At 37.9% G+C, this 23,301-nt stretch overlaps 1 protein-coding gene across 1 annotated transcript; it reads right to left on the bottom strand.

Moving 5' to 3' along the window:
- Window positions 1-450: 450 nt before the first annotated feature.
- Window positions 451-22,448, bottom strand: TMEM168 (transmembrane protein 168). Its single transcript, XM_062491101.1, has 5 exons — window positions 22,411-22,448; window positions 17,857-19,122; window positions 9,361-9,503; window positions 6,699-6,973; window positions 451-2,440 (listed from the first exon to the last, which is right to left on the bottom strand). Exons 2-5 carry the CDS (start codon window positions 19,048-19,050, stop codon window positions 1,893-1,895), a joined length of 2,160 nt encoding a protein of 719 aa, XP_062347085.1. The 5' UTR covers window positions 19,051-19,122; window positions 22,411-22,448; the 3' UTR covers window positions 451-1,892.
- Window positions 22,449-23,301: the final 853 nt, after the last annotated feature.

Genomic DNA, 23,301 nt, shown 5'->3' with positions numbered 1-23,301 from the left:
GATCACTAGCATGGATGCAGCTATCTGGATTTTGGATATCTGAATTTAAATGAGATGACTCCTACCTCTGCATCCCACATTAGGAACTTAAGATGGATACCCGAAATCAGATGGTGTGAGAACTCTCTGTCCTTACTGACAACAGCCACTTCTTGATTCCCTGACAGAGCTGCAATCACAACATTTACTCAAAGAAGACCCAAAGGCATTGAGTCTTCATAGGATATAATTTATCTCTCATTTCTTTATCCTATTTTCACATTATAGAAGGGGATGGAGAAAGGGAAAGCAGTGTAGGAAGTGGTGTCTTGCTAAACAACACTGTGCAATACATACTAATGAAGAAACATAGTGGCTGCCACTTGTACATCTGAGAAAATCACCATTTTGAAGTTGGTAGGTACAAATTACTTTGGCTGTTGTAGTTCTCATTATTTAATTTGGGAGTTACTGATGGGTATCAGTGTTAGCAGATTTTCTAACTGGCTAAAAAGCTCAAATGGCATTAGAAAAAGCCATGATGGCAGACTTAAAGAACTACATACTATTTGCATGTATTTAAATTTAAAAAAAAAAGCTAAGTTGTATTTTAGACAAATATCAGCTACTCCCTAATACTTTTATTAAAATACTGTTGGAAACAGAAAAAAGTAAACCATAGGTCTACTTAATTGTGCACACATATGCAAATAAACCACCACAAATTTTACTGTCTTAGCCACTTAACTTGTTTTACCCCTTATTTTCTATATTTGAGAAAATGGCATTAAAAAAGCTATGAAACTTATATGACTGAAGGAAGGGATTTCTAGAGTCCCATCCAGCTCTGGACCTTGTGGGTGGGAGAAAAGACTTAAGGAATACTGAGGATAACCTCGTCTCCTAAGGGAGTAATTCATTCAAACAAACTTTGCTTGTGGTTTTAATAAATAATGAACTCACTGGTCCAACTCTGTACTAAGAATTTCAAAGAATCAAGATCTTAGGCACACCAAAGACTTCAGATAAACATGGAAGCAAGGCAACACCTGTATTCCCATTTTTTATCTATGGATTATTTTCTTTGTTAAATTCCTCGGGTTTGTTTTGCTTTGTTTTCTTCAGTCTAGCTTTACAAAATACAAATTAGTAAGAGCCTGGAAAATTCAGAATCACCTAACAGGTGAGGGAAAAATGCTCAGTGCAGTTTTTATTCCATATATCAATTAACTACTGGGAATGTATGCTCGAAGATCATCAGCAAGATATTTAATGTCAAATGTAACACTGAATGTTTTTAAAACTCACTTCAGAACACACCATCTGAGAAGTATCAGAGCATTAGAGGGTTGTCTGATTTCCTTGTTTTTCATGGCAAATTTCCACTGATGACAGTAGAGAAAAGCAAATAAAACTAAAGTTTCTTGGTAGCTACTTACTTATATATTCTGGGGTTTTTGGCTTAGTGACCCCACCACATAAGTTCAAGGAAACATAAATTGACTGGAGTATTAGCTTGGTTCCTTTCCTGTTTTTAAACCATATAGTGAGTACAAATGACAGATCAGCATGCTGTAGCATTCACAGGAGTTCCTGTCCATCAAACTAGTGTCTCTAAACAAAGGCTGCCTTAAATAGACATATGAACGTGTGACCTGACTCCAAAATGCACAGTCATATTAAATAAGTCTCTTAGGTATGTACATGTTACAAAATTCAAAATATCATAGTTCTACCCTCTTCTGTTTAAGATTGCAATTTCTAACTGTTGCATATACTGTAGCTGATCAAAAAGCTCAATAAAGTGAGTAGAGAAGATTTTTTCAGAGAAAAATAGTCTTAGAAAAACTTTTAAGTACGGTACAGTGAGAAAGTTCACAGAGCCCTCACTTCATTTTCTCTTTGGTTGCTGATTAGGATTTGACAAGTTTGAAGCCCTGTCCTGTATCCAGCACTGTGGGGAGAAACCAACTCATTTTCAATCTTTTTAAGCACCTAAAGCACGCTTTACAGACCCAGAACAGATTGAGACCACAAAACCAGTTTGCCATATGTACTAATGGATAGGTGATGCGTGGGAAGTACATCATCCAGTGTTTGGCAACATCACTTCCCGTTGGCAAATGCAAAGTGTAGTCGCTCCAGTGCTTTGACACACCATACACTGCTTTCACCGCGCGGCCCTTTTCAGACCAGCTGATGTTGCTGTCAGGGTTACAGTTGTACTCAACCCATTGCCTGGTGAAGTCACCAAGCTGTGGAGGGTCTGCTTCCTCGATGTCTACAACTCTGGCCATTTCTGCTCCTTGCACAGCAACATACTGGTCATTTACTTTTCTTACTTCTTTAACCCAAGGCTGAGAGTTCTCACAGTCTAAAACAATGATCAGTCGAGAACAAAAAGTGCCGTTCTTTTCTCTCCACCACTCCAACAGCGTGTCAAGTCGTAAAGCATCACCCCCTGCCACAAAGACAAAAAGATTTAATATCAGGATGAAGAAACAGAAACTTCTGCAGAACTTCAACTGTTTTGCCTGGTTCTAAGAATCCCTTACTTAAACAATTTGGACAGATATAACAGATGTTTTCAATTCATCCCTTCTGTCTGTAAATGTTGCATATCTCCATAGAGGTATTAAATGACTTGCTGTGGCACATGAAGCCATTAACTTACCCTTGTGATTAGAAAAAAAACCCACCACCAATAACAAAAAATAAATTCCTTTACAGAGTGAATGAAATTATAGCCAAATGAAGAAATCTGGAAAATACAGATAAACAGGGAAAACTATGAAGTAAAATTTATTTAGTATTAAATATTAATAATTTTAGGAACAGGAATAGGACTCTTTTAAAATATGTTTTTATGAATATTAAAAAAAGGCTCTTCTAAGACAAGAATTTAGAAGAAAATACATTTTCAAATGGTGGGAACCAAAACAGTTTCAAAGCACAATGAGAAAGCCACATGCAAGCACAAAAATTCACATGACCAGGAATGAAGAGATTCTCACTATAGAGACAGCTGTTTTCAGAGCCTCAAGAAAACTGGTATCGATTTTTCAACTCAGCGAAACAAAAATCTCATTGGAATTCTTCCACAATTTTTTTTTTTCCTGTTAGGTCAGAAGACCCTTGCAACCAGTGTCCAACTTCTCATGCTCTGTCTCAGCTCCTGCTCCAAAAGCAGTTTGAAAGAGGAGATTGTAATTAAACCTGAAGAAGTCCTTCTGCTTAAGCGTACTGGATGCTGCAGGATCCAGGTAGCTTTGAAAAGCACAATACTTACTCAGGTACCTAATGACATCTTTCAAACAAGTGAGTAACTCTCCATTGTCTCCCCAGTGATATTCAAGTAAAGAATTGGTATGTCTTGGTTTTGGCTAGTTGAAGCTATGATACAGGTTTACAACAAAACACTCTTGTTTGAAAATAACAACTTAAAAAATGAAGAAGAAGGTATTTAAAAATTTAATTCCAGAGGGATTTTTCACTGTGGAATATAATTAAGCAGTGTTTAAAATGTTGTTAGCTGCATATTTCAGCACTTACAGTTCTACCTGTAAGGGGTGACAAAAAAGTGTTTCAAAGCACTATCTCAGAATTAAAGGGTTGTGCATGCTATTGCGGTTAAAGCGAAAGCAAAATTACAGAGCTGCACCTTTCTCCAAGAAAATAAAAAACTGGAAAATTTAGTGCCAAAGAAAATCTCTACAAACCTAAAGTAATGACTTGTCTTCATACGTGACCCTCATATTGCTGTAGTTATTTAGAGCAGAGACTTTTATAAAAGTAGTTTCCCTTTTCTAGGTACACCTTCCGTCTGAATCATCTATAAAAATGTCTTTATTTGTTCACATTTTAAAGGCTTATAAATAAACTTTATTTAAGTGTAGCTATGTAGAAGTGAAAGTGATTTCAAAACAGCATTGGACAGAATCACCCAAAGAAAACCATCTCATCCTTCACAGACACAAGCAAACACGTGCTTGGCTTCCAACCCAATGGACCTCGAACACGTGGGCTTATCACCCAGCACAAGAGTTAGGCACCAAGCTATGTAAGAAATGCAGGTGTCTGGATACCTCTGGTTCTCTGGCAGGACAGCAGGTACTCAAAATTTCAGGACAGAGATAAAGCTTTATTAGTCCAGCTCATGCCTTTGCCTTCCCTCACACAACATGATCTCCCAGGTCATTTGTCTACTCATGTTATGTGTGACTGGTTAACAATTTCTTTTATACACACTATGTTGTATCTCAGCTTCCAACAACAAACATCACTACTGAAATAACAAATTCAGTAAGCCTATTTTGAAAGATGTCATTACAAAGCAAAGACTACACTGCTACTGCTGTGCTGTACCATGGCATAAGCCAGCAATGAGAAACTACTTTTTCAATCAGATGAATGTTTTGTTTCATTGTTGTCATCTCTTTTCATCCTCTTTACAGGTCAGAGGGTATTACATATTACTGGAACTGATGACCAAGGTTCCATCTGTCACAAAATGCCAGCGTCTGATACATGGGGAACAATTACAGTCAAACAGCCTTTATCTTTTCAGTTTATATTTTCAATTTACATGAGGGAGCAGTTATATCTGGAAGGAGGATCACCTTACACTCCATTATTTAACTAAAATTAATCACAAAAATAGTATGCAAGACCTGTGACAGCTGCCTGCTCTTCTCCTTTGTGTGACTATACATGTATCCATGCAGAAGCTGAAGATGTGGTTGGACAGAGAACTGAAAAGCAGCTTTGTGAAGAAGTTGAACCACTGCATTTACACACTGTATCTTTCAGCACTGAAAGTTTTACCAGTTACCTTAGCCTTTATCCTAAAAGCTAGATATTAATTTAGGTTACAGCTACCTACATGGTACAGAGAGACCTGAGCTCCCCAGTCACACTCCAGGGTGGCTAGATGTAAGTCAGGACTGGAGTGGAAGCTGTCCAATTTTTGCAGGAACATTTGGCTCTACAAATGCAAGAAAGCTGACTTTGTCTATGCTGCTGGCTGGAGCACATGTGGGAGGTGGAGTTTTGCTGATAGCCTGCTTCACACAAGATGTGGAGACACTCAGCAATTGTACAGGGTGGCAGCTGCTCTTATGGACAAACCACCCCCTACTCAGAGAAGTCATTTGGCCACCCTACATACACTGTAGTTCACCACTTGCACAAAGCTCACAGTAGAGCTGTGGCTTTTTAAAATCTCTGATACAGATAAAGCCCTTGACAAAAAATACACACTGCTCTTCAGCAGGTCTAAAGGTTCAGGGATGGAGCTGCACCAAAACAGGTCCAGAGCCTCCAGATGGAAACCAACCTGTGCCTGAACACCTATCTCAGCACGAGCACACACTGAAGGGCACGTCCTACTGAAGGGCACAAGCACCTGGAGAGACACTGCTGACAAAAGACCCAGGAGCTCACAGGCAAAGTGCTATCCAAGGGAATTAATTCTATCCCAGGAAGAAAAAAGTTACAATTTTTCAATGTATTTACTATGAGATTCCCTTTCTGCACACAGTGCCCTCAGTTCCCTACAGCAGCAGAGAAAGGCTAAACCTTGAAATGACTTGACAACTTCATTAAGTTTACCAAACAAATGGGCCAAGAAAGGGCAAATGGTGAAGTCTATGCCAAGCATATGACAAGGCATTAAATAAAGGTTTACAGTCTTGAGGGTACACTATGCCCACAATCACTCCCAAAGTCTGCAATGTCAGCAAATCATACCTGTTTTTATGATACAAGGTTCGGTATACATTTGAAGATGTGTTTTTCTAGAGAGAATTGTGTTTCTGTCTCCTGTTCCTTTTACTGATTCTGTCTTTTACAAAAAAAAGCAAAGCGCATCTTAAGGACATAAATGCAGTCCTTTGTGACAGTCTAACTGACAGAGTGTCACAGAACACTCTTGTAATTCACTCTGTCATGTACAAAGAAGGAGAAAACATGCTTGCTTATTGTAGTGAACAAACATTCCTCAAAATACAGGGAAAATCTGCATTTTGAGCAGGGGTGTGTAACTTCCACTTTTAATTCTATGCAGGGAAAGAAAAATCAATCTTTAAAGCTAACTTGTTGAATACAAAAATCATATGGGAGGAAAATCAGGGGAATATGAAACTGTGTTTAAACTTGGAAGAATACATTTGGGGTCAGGAAATATGAAACTGTGTTTAAACTTGGAAGAATACATTTAGGGTCAACAGTATTAGACAATTTTGAGAATAAGTGTAAAATCAGCTGGTTGTAAATGTTTTTTTTATCTAAGTCAGTAAATACTAAAATGACAAAGTTCATGAAGTAACACACCTGTCACATAATGCAAGGGAAGGAAAGAGCCACCTCTTAACAATAACTTACCTGAATACCAAAGGGGCTTCTGCATTTCTCCATTCTCTCCACTAGCAGAGGTAGTCAGCCTGCAACCTGGCTTGTTTTCTCAATTTCTTGTAGTCTCTGAATCTCTTAACAGTCATGCTCTGCAATACTACCTTTTCCTTCCTTCCCTCCCTGCCAGGAATTTCTATAAACCTGTCCTCTAAAGACTGATGGCTCTTTGCCATTTTGAACAATCCTAAAGTAAGTACATTCAAAACTTCAAAGTTATGCAATACAGTACGATTTTCTACAGAATTAATGAATTGATGTGGAAAGTTTATCAATAACCAAAACAATTAATAAAAATAAAAACCACTTACCTGCCAGTGCCCATTCACCAGTGCCATGTGAGTGACCACTGTAATACAGAACGTAGGTATCATGTCTGGGTCCATCTGCAGTCCGAAGTTCGAGAAAAGACTTGATCTTGGAATGAAGGGTATCAAAGGTCAGTCCGTTTGTAGAGTAGTCACAGCCGTATGTCTCAATCATGTGGTACGCAAAAAATCTTTGGATGGCATTAAGCATGCCAGTAGACCTCAGATTTAACTCTTGGACATGCTCAGGTGGAAGAAGAGTTGGTTGGCCATCAGGACTAAAGAGAAGGAGAGCAGCTAATTATTATGATTCATATTTCATGCTTAGTGGACTTTTAGTAACTGGTGATTTTTTCCCCAGTGCATATTTTAACTGCTGTGAGGTGGCACTATTCTAAACTCAAAGTTACTTTAAATTTACCATTTATAAACAGCTCAAATTGCTGTATTTGAGTGAGGGACCACTATCTTCCTTCCATCACAATTAAATTCAAAGCATAGCCCTTACTCAGCCCTACACTATTCCTGCAACTGAGACACACAGAAAGAGAAGGAAGTTGCAATAGGAAGAAGGGAGGCTCCAACAATTTCATGAAGTCCACTGAGGAGCACTGCCTTCACACAAGCAAATTTTCATGGACAGCTGGAAAGAAGCACAGGGGAAAGGACTGTTAATCTGCACAAACCATAATACATAATACAAACTAGTTTCCAATAATGAACAAAAGAGAAATCCACATACACACTTTGTTCACATACCCTGAAATATGGAACTCACAAATACATTAATTCTTGTTTGTGCTGTTCAGATGCTGTTCTTTCAGCATAAGAAACGTGTTTCATAAACAGTATTCTCAGCTTAGAAAAACAAAGTTTTAAGCAAGTTACAAACTAGACCTAGACCAAACCATGTATGTGTACTTATGTCTACACAGATATGAATATGCATATATAATGAAAATAAAAAACACGTCCCTGGATTCTAAAATTAATTTTATTTATACAGTAATATATATATTTCATATAAAATATAGATAAATATATAACAAATAAATCCAAATATACATAGTATATAAAATATCTAATATAAACACACTTTTTTTTAGGTTTACACAGCTATTCATTAATCATAATAACAGGAAATTTGGTCTTGCAAGACACCCAGTTAGGGGAGTGCTCTTCAGCATATATTTTCAGAAAGAGAAAAGCATTCATTACTTCAGATGTAATAAGGGTAACGATAAGGAACGTGACTGACAGCTGGGCCAAATTGGCCTCATTTATGTTCAATTACAGACATGGAGAGGTTTTGCAGGTGAAAATATGGAGATAAGTCTTACTCTACTAATATAAAACATGACATTATGGTTTTTTTCCCCTATATATGTGTGTATTCTTCATGTATTTTGTTTGCAACTCTGTGTGTAAAGCTACATGGTCTCCTTATTGGTCTAGCTAATTAAATTTTACACTTTCTCACCTGTCTAGGGCTTTTATGAAAATTAATATTCCACTGGTATAGCTACATTGAATTGCTCATGATTACTGTTTGTTTTAGCAAGTGAAGACTAGGTCCATCACTGAAACAGTCAAGCTTTGTTAATAAGGAAGTATAGCTCTGTCAGGTCCTAAACAGTTGCTCGAGTATCTAATTTGCTCAAAATTAGAGGGAACTGCCTGTGCCAGAATAATATAATACAATGAAAGAATTAAATTGTTACCATGGAAACAAAATTAATTTATTTTTATTGTAATGTAAATTTTCAAAATCTGGTTTTCAAATCTGTAGCAATAATTGACATGGATTTTTTTAAGGGTGCACAGCTGAAAGACAGTAGTTCAGAAGCTCAGAAAATTTTTACAGTATTTAAGATACAGTTATCTAAGATTAGCACACTGTCTTTGGCTTCTTTGATGTTAAGTTCCTCCTTATCCACTAAATCCATTACACATACTGAAGCTGTGAAGTTTTCATAAACTGGGCAGTTCTATTTTGAAGCCTCTCATTTCAACTCACTACTCTATTTCTCTTGTAATTTGAAGAGATAATTTATATAGCTCTTGTTTATAATTTATTTAAAAAATGTGGTGCACACAATTTTATGGCACAAGCAGCATTTGCAAATTTAAAGCTTATAAGAAAAACACAAAAAATGGGCAAATAATAGTAGTACAATCCCTTTACAATCATGCATTTCTCATATGGTAACATTTACGTTGGAACAAAAACCAGCTACAAATTCTCAACACCAGTACATGACATGTGGTCCACTTGCAAATCTAATTTTAATGAATTTCAAATGTAGACACTACCTCATTTAATTGAGCTGAAAATTATTTTGAACTGATCTGTTTGGCTTTTTAAATCTCCTCATGCAAGACACGTGGTCTCAGTCAAATGTCCCAATCCTCCTTTGTGTGAGACATGGACTGTGTAACCTACCTATGCACAGCTGGTCTGTATTCATCTGCTTTCTAAAAGCAAATTACCCAGATAGAAAGGTGGAGTGACTCATTCCAGGGTGAGCAAAAGGAGAAACAGAAGTCCCGCCTATTATTTGAATTTGTATTTAATTGTTGAAAAATCCAAGCAACAGCATTGCATTTCCTCCATCAGCAAACAGTACATTTACACACTGTGAAGCTGAAATGCACATAATCATACCTGCAAAAGTTGGTGGGAATCACAACAGCATACCCAACACATGTTCCTCCCAAGCAGTTTCCCAGTTCATGGAAAAGCCCGTGAGCCATGGACTCCAAAGGTAGAACGATGAGAAATGCACTCATGAAGATCCCACTGGTTGGCTAAAAAAAAATTAAGGGATTTAGGAATTGTATGAAAATCCCTTTGTTTGATCCCATATAATTGGGCCCTGAAATATGCAAAGTATCACTGGCAATATATATCTATTTTTCCACATATTACATGGTGAATTACTGTAAAGACAAATGAAAAGCTTGGGGAGAAGGTGGCTGGTAAGCAAGGATCACTTTTCTGAAAGGAATGCATTTGAAAACACTGACAGCATAGAATTTAGCTGTAAAAAGTGTGATCATAGCTTAGTTTTACCAACTGAGGCATGAAAATAAAACGCCACAAAATTAATTGTGTGCATAAATTAAGATCTGTAAGCATCTGCAGGGTCAGAAGTATAGAACAGATACTATGTATCTAGCATGAGATGACTGAACACTGCATTGCATCCATCCTTGGAGGAATGTAAAAGATGTGTACATGTGACACTTTGGGAGGTGGTTTAGTGCTGGACTTGGCAGTGCTGGGTTAATGGCTGGATGTGATGATCATAGAGGTCTTTTCCAACCTAAACCATTCTATGATCTTTAAAAATAAACATTTCACTTGTGGAATACCATGTATCACACAAGAGATAAACTGTGAGTTAATTTGTGAACATTATTTCAATTAAAAAGACAATTCTTTGGCAGTTACATAAATACCAGACAAGTAAAGGAACATGTTCTACAGGACTTCATAGCATTCACAGAGCTAATACCCTAAATTGAGCTTTCCTGTTTCACAGGGAAAAAGAAGTTTTGGAAAACATTACACATACTAATACATAGCTGATTTCTGAAACAAACAAACAAACAAATAAACAAGATGTTTCAACAGTTATATCTCAACCACAAGTACTAGTAAAATAAAAATGGACTTCTGAAATGCCAGATGTCTCTAAGATGCAGAACAGATAAAGATTAATTTTAATTATTTTAGCATGATGTGAATGGGTTTAATGAGGTATCAAATGCTTTAGGAAAGACAGAAACAGTATTATAACATACAATTAAACAAAAACTTTAATCTTCATGGTGCATATGTTAAATATTGATGTTTGCTAGGTAGCAAAGGAAGTAAATTCATAGCTAGAGACTTCTGTCTTGAGATGTCCTGTGGTCTCTGACCCCCTCCGTTATATTTGCCCTCTTTGTACAAATCTACAATATTGATTTTTTTTAAAATCTAGATATTGCCTCACTTTGTAAGACTCAGTGATTTGATGAGTACTGGTAGTTCTACTTAACACAAAGTCAACACTGTTAATAATTTGGAAATAATATTATACTGAAAAAAATGACATGTAAACCAACCCAGATCTTGCTGGCACACGGCACTAGCTCAACTACATTCAGTTTTTAAACACAAAGAAAGAACAGCTTTACCAATCTAATGTGCTAACAAAGAATAGTTTGTTACCTGTCCCGGTTTTAAAAGTGTCCTACATCATAACTCTGATGGAAGGATCTCACCTATGTGCCCTTGAAATGGTGAGACCGATACTCCTAATCACAAATAAATACCAAAATCTGATATTAAATAATAATCGATAGCATTATTAACTGATAGCATTATCTGAGATCACAAGAAGATAGGAAAGCTTAAAACACTGTAACTATTATGGTACCATCTCAATTTATTTTGTTGTCAATATGAAGAAAATAAATCCTTAAACTAAGGAAATATAATTTCTGTTTCAAATCTATCAACAGCAAGTGCTCCTTTTTGCTGCTCTGTTTCCCCAGTGCAATCTGAAAAAGACTGAGCACGGTAGCAACAAAAACTAAGAAAGCTCTGGTTAGACTTTTTTCTGAAGAAATCTTATGAAGTATAAGATTTTGATGAAAGAGCAGAGTTTTCTAGGTAAATTAATTTCAAGATCTGGAGACTTAGTTTTCCAACCGTAGATTCCAGAAAGGCAATGTGTTTTAAGTTACAGAAAAAAAAGGGGAAGTATTTCTGTGACAAGTTCAGCTTTTCCACCACATATAAATATATTTTCTGGGACTTTGCTAGAGCAAACTGCTCCTATATTGCATTGGTGTTTTGACTGCAGTGAACATATTACCAAATAAAAACTAGAGTGATCATAATACCCTAAATAATACTATTATAATATTACTTTATATGACTTTTATTGTAGTTTTCTTACAACATGCCATCTTGTTCTAAATTCTCACTGCACTTCCCCAATCCCCTAAACACAAGCAACTTATTAAACCCACAGCATTCTGCCACAACACAAACTGAAATTACCACAAAGACTCACTTAAGAGTTTTAACTCCTAAAAATATTTATATTTAATTATTGAAAATGCTCCTACTAATATGAAGATACTGGCAAAGAAAATTCCCAAGTACTTGTGAAATAAGGATCTCACATAGAAACACTAAGGATCATCTCAGTGATCCATTTTGCTCTGTATCCTGCTTTGAGTTTGTACCAAATATTATAACAGGAATAGGAAATAAACTCCATAGAGTTATGAATCAACTCAGCTCCATCTGAGGTTTCAACTGTGTTGCCTTTTAGTGGCCATCTTATGCTATGGACTAAGGAAAATGTTGGATATTTTACATTTGTAGACATCTATCTAATGTAAAGATGCTGGCACTTGCTGTCAGCACTTTTTGAACAGCTTTGATTTAGAAGAAATAGGTCACAAATGTAAAAATGACTAATGATGAGTAGAACAAATCTACAGTAGGACAATAAAATATCTTAATCCAGCATGGCAAAAAAATGACTGGTAGCATTTAAAAATCCTAAACAATAAGAACTTCAAATAGCAAAAAATACCTGATTTAGTAGTTGTAGTAAAACTGAAGAGAGGTTCCCCCCTGAAGATAAACAGCTAAAATTCCAGGTAGAAACTGTCAGTGCTTTATTAAATCCTAAAGATTTGATGACTGGTCCTTAATGGAACAGATGGCCATGGATACACAGGCAGAGCCAGAAAGGGATTTTGTTCTTTCATCTGTTCAAGCCATTTTCATTTTTTTCAATCGCACTAGCAATGTGAGTCTGCAGTATATCCCTGAACTCCAAGTGTCCACTGATTCCAGACAGACTGCTCAAAAAGCAAACAGAAGACAGGGACCATCTAGGAAATCCTACTAAAAAAAACCCCATGAGAAATCATTTTATCTCTTAATCCTTGAGTTTGGTGGCTTTTTCCCTTTGTCTGTCTTGCTCTAAAGGAATTAACAATGAAGTCTCATTTCAAATAACAGGAAAGGTAAGAGAAAGAAATTGCTTCTTGCCCCTAATGACTAAAATGACAGACAATAAAAGATTGGTGAGATTTCACTAGTAGTTGTATCTTTCCATTTTCTCTTTTTTTGAGCACTGTTTATAGTTATGTGTAATAGTTAAAACACCGGAAGAGTTTAGAGGTATTTTACAGCCAATGTCATTTTATACTCATCGATAGGACAACTTCCATCCCAAAGAATAACCACTGTCTGAAACAGAATAACTCTGGAACTGTATTTAATTATGGATGTGTGACTGAAGAAAAAAACCCAAAATGTATAAAATGTAATTGGAAGCAAATTAAAAAGGCCTATAGAAGAGCCCTTCTGTTTATAACAGAAATGAAACACTAAACATATGTCAACTAAGATGATCACAGGATCACCAAACTGTTGGGGTCGGAAAGAGCCTCTGGAAATTGTTTGGTCCAACTCACTGCTCACACAGCAGGGCACCTGGGATTATATCTAACAGACCAATAACTAAGAAAGCTTACAAAGATGCCTTTGTGCACTTTCAAGCAAAAATACTGCCATGCTTTCCATTATCCAAGCTGGATATTTATCTGTTTTTATAGACAGACACACAGAGATACACAACCCCCCCCCCAAACAAAAGCAGTATAAAAGAAGAACACCCTCTACGACAGAGAAGGTTCAGGAGAGAAAGGGTAACATGCTAACTAATCTACAAGCATTTGATGAATAGCTTATTTCAGATGAGGACAAGATATGTATATTACATGTAGAAAAAAGCTTCAAGACAAAATTTGTTAAGCTATAAAGTACATCAGCTACCAGAGTACACCAGTCTTATAACAAGTTACTGAATTGACAGTCTATGGAGATCAAGAAATAATCCTTTACTTCTGACTATATGAACAGCAGTGGGAAAATCTAGAAAACAGTTTGCAGAAAGCAGTTGTCACAATCACTGGTGGATGGATTTCATGTGCTGTGTTTCCCATCCCTGACTTCTGTTCTAACTATTAAAACCTGTGCTTTAATCGACATGCATTTGTTCCAGCAAAGCCACAAGCAGTTAGCTGTCAGTTTAAAAGCATACTAAAAACTCTGATTTTTTAAATACAAAAATGTGAATCCTGAAATTAATGAATTTTTGACAGCATGCTAAACACATAATAGACTGTTCAGACTACCAGTGAATACATTCTCTTGTCACCAGAGATCCCCTTCAGGACTGAGGAGCTCTGGAAGTGGTGGTGACAGCAGCAAGGTGTGCTGCCACTGTGGATTTCAGCAGCAACCTGAGGTAGCCCTCGGGACAGGACTGAAGAGGCAGAGAGCTAAGGAGGGCTGAGCACACACCAAAGAGAGGGTGACAAGCAGCAAAAGTACACGTGATAGAGGGTGAGTCTGAGAAGAAATGGTGAGCAGTGAGAAATGGGCACTTAGGATGCAGTTTAAGAGCTGATGGAACAGTAGGAGAAGAGGGAATAAAGGTATTAGAAAAGAAACTCAACAGAAAAGTCTTTAAAATAACATCAAAGCACAGGTAGGCAAATCAGCAAGAAGGCGATAAACTGTCAGTGACAAAAAGAAAGGGGGGAACTAAACATGACCAGACAAACAGATTAAAAAAGCAGGTGTAGCATGGATATTTGAAAAAAATATGGAAAGAAGCCAGAGACCTCTGGGCGAATAAAAAAATCAACAAAAAATAGCATCAAACAAGCAAAGCCTGAGAAGGACTGAATTAAAAATACAAGCCAGGAAGAAAAACAGGGGTAAAGAGAAAGAAAAGGACTGGATACAATTTGCATTCAAGTTCTTTAACCAGTGATGTTAACAAAAAGTATGTCTAAGCAAATACAGCTGTTACTATATATACAGGCAACCACACCAGAGTAAAAACTACAAAATCATTAGCTCTTCCCCAAACAGGAAAGTACTCATATATACAGTAAGCTTATTTTGACTCCTATAAATAATTCGAGTTAAATAGCATGGTCCATTTGAGTACTCAAGCATGTAACGAATACTACTATTTCACTAACCCATAAAATTCACTAAAACCAAGAATAATGTACTGAAAGTACTTCATTCATACTTTACCTGCTCTAACACAGTTAATTTTTCTCATGTTAATATTAAATACAAGCCTTTCATGGATAATAATTCTCTTTGGCCAGTAATTCAGAAAACCTGTAGTTATCTTCAGATAGAGCACTTAACAAAATTTGATTACAAATTCTTGAGAAAAAGAGTGCCCCAAACCCTTCCAAGACCTTTGTCTGAAAATTACAAGCTCTTCATCTGCAAACTTTCATCATGATATTTGATTCTTGAAGAAGTAACACCTGAGTCATTTGCATGACTTCTTCTGGATCTTGTCCAATCCAAGGGCCTAATTACGAACAGGCACATGATTAATTGCTGAAATAAGTTGGAGCTAAAGAGTCTATTGATCTGACTGAAATTACTCACACAAATGTAAAGGCAGGTGCTGACCACCTCCTGCAGATTTTGCAGAAATTAAAATGTCCATATATTTTTACGAACAAGACGTCTTTCCTCAGCAGCTATAACAAGGATTATTCTCAGAAGCAGACCATGTCCCAGCTTAAAGACACGCCCCATTTTTTAATGCACCCAACTTTAACACATTACTTTTACAGTTCTCCCCAAGCCCATACCCAAGTACCACGAACAGAAACTTTAAACCCTTGTCTTATTACAAAGGCTATGTTCCCCTTAAAGAAAGGTCCTTGGCTAACAGGACTTTTAGCCTCAACAGCTCTGCATAAGTAAGAAACACCACTGTCTCTGCTACAGCAAGTTAATTCACCTCACTTTAAAAACTTTTCCACAAAAGGAGATTTTATATTTTCCTGGCCATTTTAATAAAATAGGATACTTTCCAGACACCAATTAAAGACAACTGGTGCTTTAGGTCTTGATTTTTCATACACATGAAGCACAGATGTCAGAGTTATCAGAAATGTTAAGGGGGCACATATAACATGCTTGCAAAACATCTTCCATGAAAGGGAATTCCCCACTTTCCACCACTACATTTCTGGCTATAAGTGAGACCTTTTTATAAGCTATTGCTAATTATTTATAGCTGACTATTAGAAAGCACCTTTCCAAGGCTCAGATTTTTAGCAATTCTATTCATACAAGGTCAAATGGCAGACCACAAAGTGATTTCAAGCCCACCTCTCTTATCAATTGCACTATCATTAAACAAGTTTTCAGTAGTGAGGAAAGATATAAATAAAAAATGTTCCACCTTCCAGGTAGCATTTAACAGATGTCAAATATAATTTACACATACTGAAACAACTACAGAGATCCCAAACTAATGTTCCAAAGACAAAAACTGTTCATCTTACACATGCAAAAAAATGTTTTAAATAGTCTTTAGAAGGGCAAACACATTTTCAGGAACTGGTGACCAAGGAATACTTGGCATTCCTAAGAAACTCTAAGGAAAAATACATTAAAAATGTAAATGTAAAATATAAAAAAAATCCTTAATATAAGAATGTATGAATGGCTGTATTAATATGCAAAGGTCCATCCAGAAGAATGTCTGGTTTCCAAAGAGGCAAAATGGTTGCCTAGGAAAGACTATAAGGACAGACCAAACATGTTTCCCAACTACTTTAACCATTAGTGGCTCAAGAACTTCCTGAGCCAGATGTGGTTTTCAGAGAGTACACATGCCACAGTGAATTTTGTCCTGCTTCCTCCTGAGCCTCTGCAACCATGGGGAACACATGGCATGTCATGATATGATATGATATAATATGATATGATATGATATGCTCAGCACCATATGAAGAACTATTCCTACCTACCAGGCTTCAACTTGCTTCTTGCCAAATTGATACCCCTCAACTTTTGCACTGATTGTTTATTATCAGTATTGTTTATTATTGCTACTTTTTTGGTTCTGTTTCCTTCTGTCCTTTCTGCAAGTCCAAACACCATAGATATGAGTGCTGATAATCTACCAATAAAAAGCAAAACTACCCAGTGTTCCTTGCAGGCTTGTCTGTTAACCTCTCATGCTCTTCATAAAAAAAAAAAACCAAACCAAACCAAACCAAACCAAACCCCAACAAAGAATCTTACAAAGTAACTGTTAATTTCATCTTCCACTAACTTCATTAATACCATTCATCCACAAGGTTATTTAATCTAAGAAAATCTGCAGGATTAGAAATTCTACAGGAGTGGGCAGGAAATTGTTCTGGAAACACTACAAAGACATGTCTGTAAATCTTATCTACTGTAAATGATATTTTATATATATTAATATATGTTTGTAATTCATATAAGAGGTGAATGGACACAAAATTAATAGCTTTTGTGGTTTATATCAACTTGAAAAAGAAAACAATGCCCTGCTGCAACTATGGCAACATACCACGTGTCTTAACTTGGGCACTGAACAAACATTTTGAAAGAAATGTATGCTTTCTGCTAAAGAAAAGACAACATCCTTAACTCATAAATGGAAAGAAAAGTACACTGTGTGATTTTAATGACTGATCTTTCAGATATATCCTGGGGTTCATAACCAGATTTTTCAGTGAGACACATAAAGGTCATGTTATACCAACAATTTATGAGTTTATCAGCTGATCTCTGATTCCATGTAATTGACGAAAAGCCAAGTAAAATTACTGAAAAATACATTATTTAATACATTTCAATTTAATTAAAATAGTACACAACAAAAGCCCTAGATTTAGTGAGCATTACTAAATGCTCACTGAAGCGTGAGGGTTTAGCACAGTGATTTCTTTTGAAAACAAATTTTATGGCACAATGAATTCCAAAGCAAAACAACTTCCCAAGTAGGTAAATGCAAAATATTTTGCTCACCTCTTCTGCCCTGGAAGCATTATGTTTTCCCATGCTGCCAACATAAGGAAGCTGGCAGTTGCACTTGCTTTAAGAGGTCACAGTCAAGGCAGCTCAGTGTTAAGTTCAAAGCACACGCTGTACCTACGCATTCCAATTTTCAATTGCTAACCCACAGCACACCATCAAATTTTAGGAATTTCATGGAGCCTGCAATTCTCAGGATTATTGTCAAGAGGAGATCAAGATAAAGAGATTATTATTTACCTGCCAAGAGACAGCTCCCAAAACAGCAGTCGCAACAAGGCTGAAAAATACCAGCTGTTCTGAGATCAAACAGAAGTGACGCATTCCTTTAGATGCCATGACTCTGTCCAAGCTGTTGTTTTCTGCACGGTGAGTATAGTACACCCTGTGGCAGTCATTTAGCTTCGTGTGAAATCCCCAAAGCGTTATAAAAAAAATCACATGACAGATCATCCAGAAAATTCCAAAAATAGAAAAGCCAGGTATCACAAAATACCAGAGGTCCAAATCACGTAGTTTAAAGGCTGCAAGAATGAAAAAGATCAGTTCAATGACTCCAACTGAGATGACAGAAAACCGCCTGCAAATTTTACCACGGTACAGGTACGGCTTCCATCGCTCGGTAACGGAAAGTCCACTGAAGTAAACGTCAAGAAGGGGATCTGAAATGAGGCAGCTGAAGAAACATGCCAAGGCAAAAGGGTTTGTGGGGATTTGCAGTGACGGAAAAAAGACTAGGGATGCAATGGCTCCAAAAATTGCCAAATTGGGAATTGCCAAAAAAGACTTCATACGTAAGTCAATAATCAACATGGCCAAAGCCAAGACCAACAGAATAATACTTACAGATTTTTCTACCAGCATAGTTGTGCTGGCAATTGCAAATCCAACTAGCTCCAAAAATTCAACCGTTGTCAGCAGTGTTGGTCGATGATGGACACAACCACAAATCCTCTCAACTAAAGCACATAATATCCTTAAAACAATGGCAGAGAGAAGCAAATATTTTGTAGCTTCTTCTTTAACATCTGTTTTGAAGGCAGAATTATTGAGAAAACAGAGAAGGCCAAGCAAAAAACCAAACCAAAGATTGGAGAGACTCAAACTCGCTGTTTCCATTGAAAAATAGTAGTAGAGTATGCTAGCAATTCCAAGAACAAAGAGCCCCAGAATAAATATGACCAAAATCAGTGCATCTGCAGTTTTTTCCCACCTGACATAAAGGCCCATGCAAATGGCAACCAGTAGGTTGATCCGGGCAAGATAGCCAAGGTATCTGACTGAGGAGTGCATGTTCACTTCTCTGTTTGCTTCTTCAAGCCTTGTCATTGCTGCATAGAGACAGTGACTAACACAGTAACGCAGTGACCTGCACATGTAAACTGCAGGTAGGGGTTTCACCCACTTGACTGACAGTAAATATTCAGGTTTCATCCACTGAACACAATGCAACTGATGGCTTTTGTAATATCATTTCAGTAACAGTGGTCAAGAATCCTTGAAGTCCTGGAAGAGAATTAAGAAAAGTTTTAGGGGCAAATAATTCCTTTTAAACCTATAGAACATAAACACGACCCATCCCATCTCACAAAGAAGTTCAATATCCAGATTCAAAAAACACATAATAAAGACCATTAAAGTATGAAAACCAATATAAAATGGGTTTTGCATAAACTTTATTTCATAACTTGAATGAGAGGAAAAAAATCCTGGCCTGGGTAGTTTTCCATAGAATTCAGTGATTAGGTATCTTTATTAGATATCTACGGATTTCCAAACCCCTTCTATGATAGCCACTTGTTTCAAGAACATTTTAAAATTATTTTAAAACACAATTTTATATCACCATTACATTTGGTAAGTTCTCACTTTATCTTAAATCATTTCAGCATGCTTTGCAAAACTTCCTTTTAGCAGTCAAGTAAGTGATTTGTAAGTATATGATTTACAAAAAGAACTTCTGACTCAGTTAATGAGCTGAATCCACAGTAAAAAATTTATTATTATCTCCATTTCATAAAAGGAGAGTGGACACACAGATGTAACAACTGGTTTGGCATGATTTTCAGAGCCTTCTCCTAATGCACAAAGCCTTCATTTGCACCCCTTCAAGCCAGTTTCCAAGAAAAACAAGAAAACAAACAAGCTGATCAAGATAAATATTACATTTAGAACACAAGCACCTCCTACTCAGATCCATTTAACTGATGTTATTTTCTTTTTAATATAGTTAGGAACAGACAGTAGTATTTTTAAGGGGCGTTTTGTAATGTTATGGACAGAGTCTCCAACACATAAAAAGATTTATACGTAACCTCCATAATTTTTTAAGTAATTAACTAATTGCCCATCCTACAGAGACTTCTGAAGATTACTTATTACTATTATTACTGGTGTGATAGACAAACCAGTGTGCCAAGAACACTCAGTGCTTGGTTATAGCCTACTGCTTTTATTTATCATGGTGGGGGAAATGTTAAGACACGTTAAATGCAAAATTTAGACTCTACTCTCTCTTGATTTTTAAATTCTTATTTTTTAAACCAGTGAACAACAAATGATATAATGAATTGATTGATTTGCCTGTAAGTTTTGGCAGATTTGAAGACTGACGCCGTGTAAAACCATCTCAAGTAACTGCTGCAGAATAAAACCAGGCCTAAGAAATCCTATTGTTTAAATTACTTGTTTGGTAACAAGTATTTTGAAATAATGTTATAAACCCTACAACAGTGCAGATATTACTTGGAAGAACTATGCATTAAAAATCTGTTTACCTGAAGCAGCACCATATATTTAAAATAACTTAATGTAATTGCAATTTGCTTTAAGTTAAAAGTTCATTGAAATTCAACTGTGCATTTTCATAGTATTCGTTATTATTAATGTTTTACAGATACTGACTTAATTCTGAGTTTCCAGGGTGCTTAATACCTCACAATACCTCTTCCCTCACTTAGTAAGGTACTTTCAGTTCCTCTTACCCTTTCATTTCTCAGTTACACAGATAACACAACCATGAGTTAGCTTTCACATTCCAGGTCACAACACTTTAGGTTTCATAGCGCTGATTGCATCTCATTGTTTCTTGTACTACAACAAAAGTTCATTTTATAGACAACTTGAACCATTTATTTCAGCTGCTACACATGCCCTCTCCCTGCCTCCCGCTCCCTCTAGTTCAAACCGTGAATACAGGGAAATGATTTCCCATCTCCTTTAAACCCACAGCACTGACACGCAGTTACTGCTACCCTGAAGAACATATGCCATGCTATCCTGTTTAGCTGGATTCCTGAGCCTTTCTGGAACCCCTCCAAGTCGGGAATAACCCCATAAACGTTCAGTTGGACAACAGCCCCAGAAGCCAACAGCCCTTTTCACACGAGCAAGTGGCAAAGTCCTCACCTCACACCTGGCTTAAAATTTTGCTTCGATCACGAAATTGTTTTCCATGGGATCGTTAACAGTAGCAAACCCCCTTCCAGGCAAGCAACGACCCACTCTGACAGAACACAACTCTCACTGGGTCAGCATGTGCGAAGTGGAGTTTTGCTGCCAGCACACCACGAGAAACATGAAAGAGAAAATCCTCTGCTTCTGCCCCATCAGCTGCTTAGGTTTTTGGGGTGGGGGAACAAATGGGTCAACATGTCTGTTCCTACTGCAAAGACACAAAAGCTACTTGGGCACAAAGAATTTGCAAAATTACATCTCAGACTGTGAATGCAATCTCTTCTTCCTGATCCCACCTTCTAGCCAATTAGCAAAAATGTGTACTCCTAAATCACACTACTAAACATTAGCATTTTTTAACCAAAATATATGGTCGACTTTTTGTGAAGAGGAAAAGGTGCATTTTCATGATTAATGTATCCCATCACACAGCTATTACCAAATAAAAGGACAACAGCAATTCAATTTTAAAGAGAAATTTCAGTAACTGATTTGTTCTCTAAAACACAGCTATTTACTAGTAATTTCTGTCAGTGCTTTGTTTACACAAGGACTGCTCAAAGTCCTGGGGTTGGGGGAGGCCTGGGGGGAGTAATGCTGTCGTGTTTGTTTTATACTAATGGCTCTAAGGTTTCAGATTGAACACGACTTACACATCTCAGCAAATCATATCTACATTCAAAACAGAATGTGGACACCTACTTTTAAGTATTTGTCAACTTTTGCAAATATAATTTCAAGGAAAACCTGGAGCCTCATTAACACTTAGAGACCAAACTACCTAATAACCTTCCTATATATAAACAAGCACTGCTCCCAGTGTAATTTTTACCCTAACTTGTCTAAGAAAGTGGAAAAAACAACCAAACCCCGAAACTGGTTCAGTAGTTAAGCCCAGGTGAGACCTATCTAAAATAGTGAATCCACTTTCCTTCACTTTTATTCTTACAGTTTGGCACTTTTCTTCTTTTTAAAGCGATTCTGTAGGAGTTTTTTTTTAAAAAAAAAACCCAAAAAGTCCCGTTTAGCTAATACATTAACACAGCAGAATTAACCCCCGGTGAAGGGCTGCGTTCGTTTCCAGATGTTAACACCGCGCCCACAGCGCGGATCGCCGGTTCGGGGGGAAGGGCGCGTTCCCGGCTGGAGCTCCAGCTGCGGGGCCGGCCCGGCCCGGGAAGGTCAGTGACAGCATTGGGCTCGGCGGCGCGGGGTCCCTGAGCAACCTCTCCGCGACGCCGACCTGTGCTGGCGGCCCCCGCGTCCCACAGAGGTGTCCGCCCGGCCGCCCTCGGCGAGGATCCCGCGGCGCCCCCGCCCCGCCCGGCCCTCTCTCACCTCAGCAGGCGGCCCGGAGCCTTCCCGCCCCCCGCGCCGGTGGCCGCCATGTCGAGGCCGAGCGTGGCCCTTCCCGCTACGGGCCGCGCCGAGGCTCAAACAGCGCCGCGCCACCCGAGCGCGGCCGGATACAATCACGAAAAGAGCCAACCACCCAACCGATAGCCCCGACCAAACCCATAAACAGCGTCAACTGCTGCTTAGGCACGGAAGCGGGAAAACTGTGTTTAAATCAGTACTGCAAGGCAGATCGAGCCCTCCCCATCCCGTAATCCGGCGCGACTCAAGCGCTTCCTCGGCCTCGGAGTGCGTTTCTCCGCGCTCGGTGTTGGAAATGCACCTTTGGAATCGGCGCTCGCAGCGAGGGGAGCACATAGCGGGAAGGCTCTGGATCACAATAACTCCATGCCCTGGCCGAGAAAGGTAAAACAAGAGGAGTTTGATTGGCCGTGCTGCTTAAGGACTCTGAACTGGAGGTGGGCTGGGCTACTGCGGAGACGAATCCTTTGCTCCTGTAATCCTTCATCACAACCAGCACCTTCTGCCCCTAGTCAAGAAGCCCTGGGACAGCCTAGGCATCTAAGATTGCCGCTCTGGCTTTCCTGACTCAATTATTCAGACAAACTGATTCACAAGAACCTCAGTCATCCCCCAAATTATTACACCTCTTCAAATATTAGATAAAACTTGGCCCAAAGGCCTAAAAGTTACAAACAAAATCAGTGAACCCCAAATAAAAAAATCCACAAGCTAAGAGGTTTTCCTTTAACAAGCACTACAGTAGAAATCTCAGATGCCTAGTGAGGGTCACATGCTTCAGATGCTGTACCTGCATTATGGACAGCACTTAACTGGTACTGTATTGATTCAACCATGATATGGTTATACTCT

Source organism: Cinclus cinclus, chromosome 4, assembly GCF_963662255.1.
Source record: "Cinclus cinclus chromosome 4, bCinCin1.1, whole genome shotgun sequence".
NCBI lineage: Eukaryota > Metazoa > Chordata > Aves > Passeriformes > Cinclidae > Cinclus > Cinclus cinclus.
Note: the sequence above shows the minus strand (reverse complement) of the source record. Positions and strands in the feature narration are given on the sequence as shown.

Excerpts from the sequence above, each read along its gene's own strand:
- TMEM168 (XM_062491101.1), bottom strand. The coding sequence starts at position 19,050 with ATGAAACCTGAATATTTACTGTCAGTCAAGTGGGTGAAACCCCTACCT. Across the intron at positions 6,974-9,360 it reads ATTCCCACCAACTTTTGCAG|TCCTGATGGCCAACCAACTC; the intron begins GTATGATTATGT and ends CCTTCTCTTTAG. Across the intron at positions 2,441-6,698 it reads TGGTGAATGGGCACTGGCAG|GGGGTGATGCTTTACGACTT; the intron begins GTAAGTGGTTTT and ends TCTTTGTGGCAG.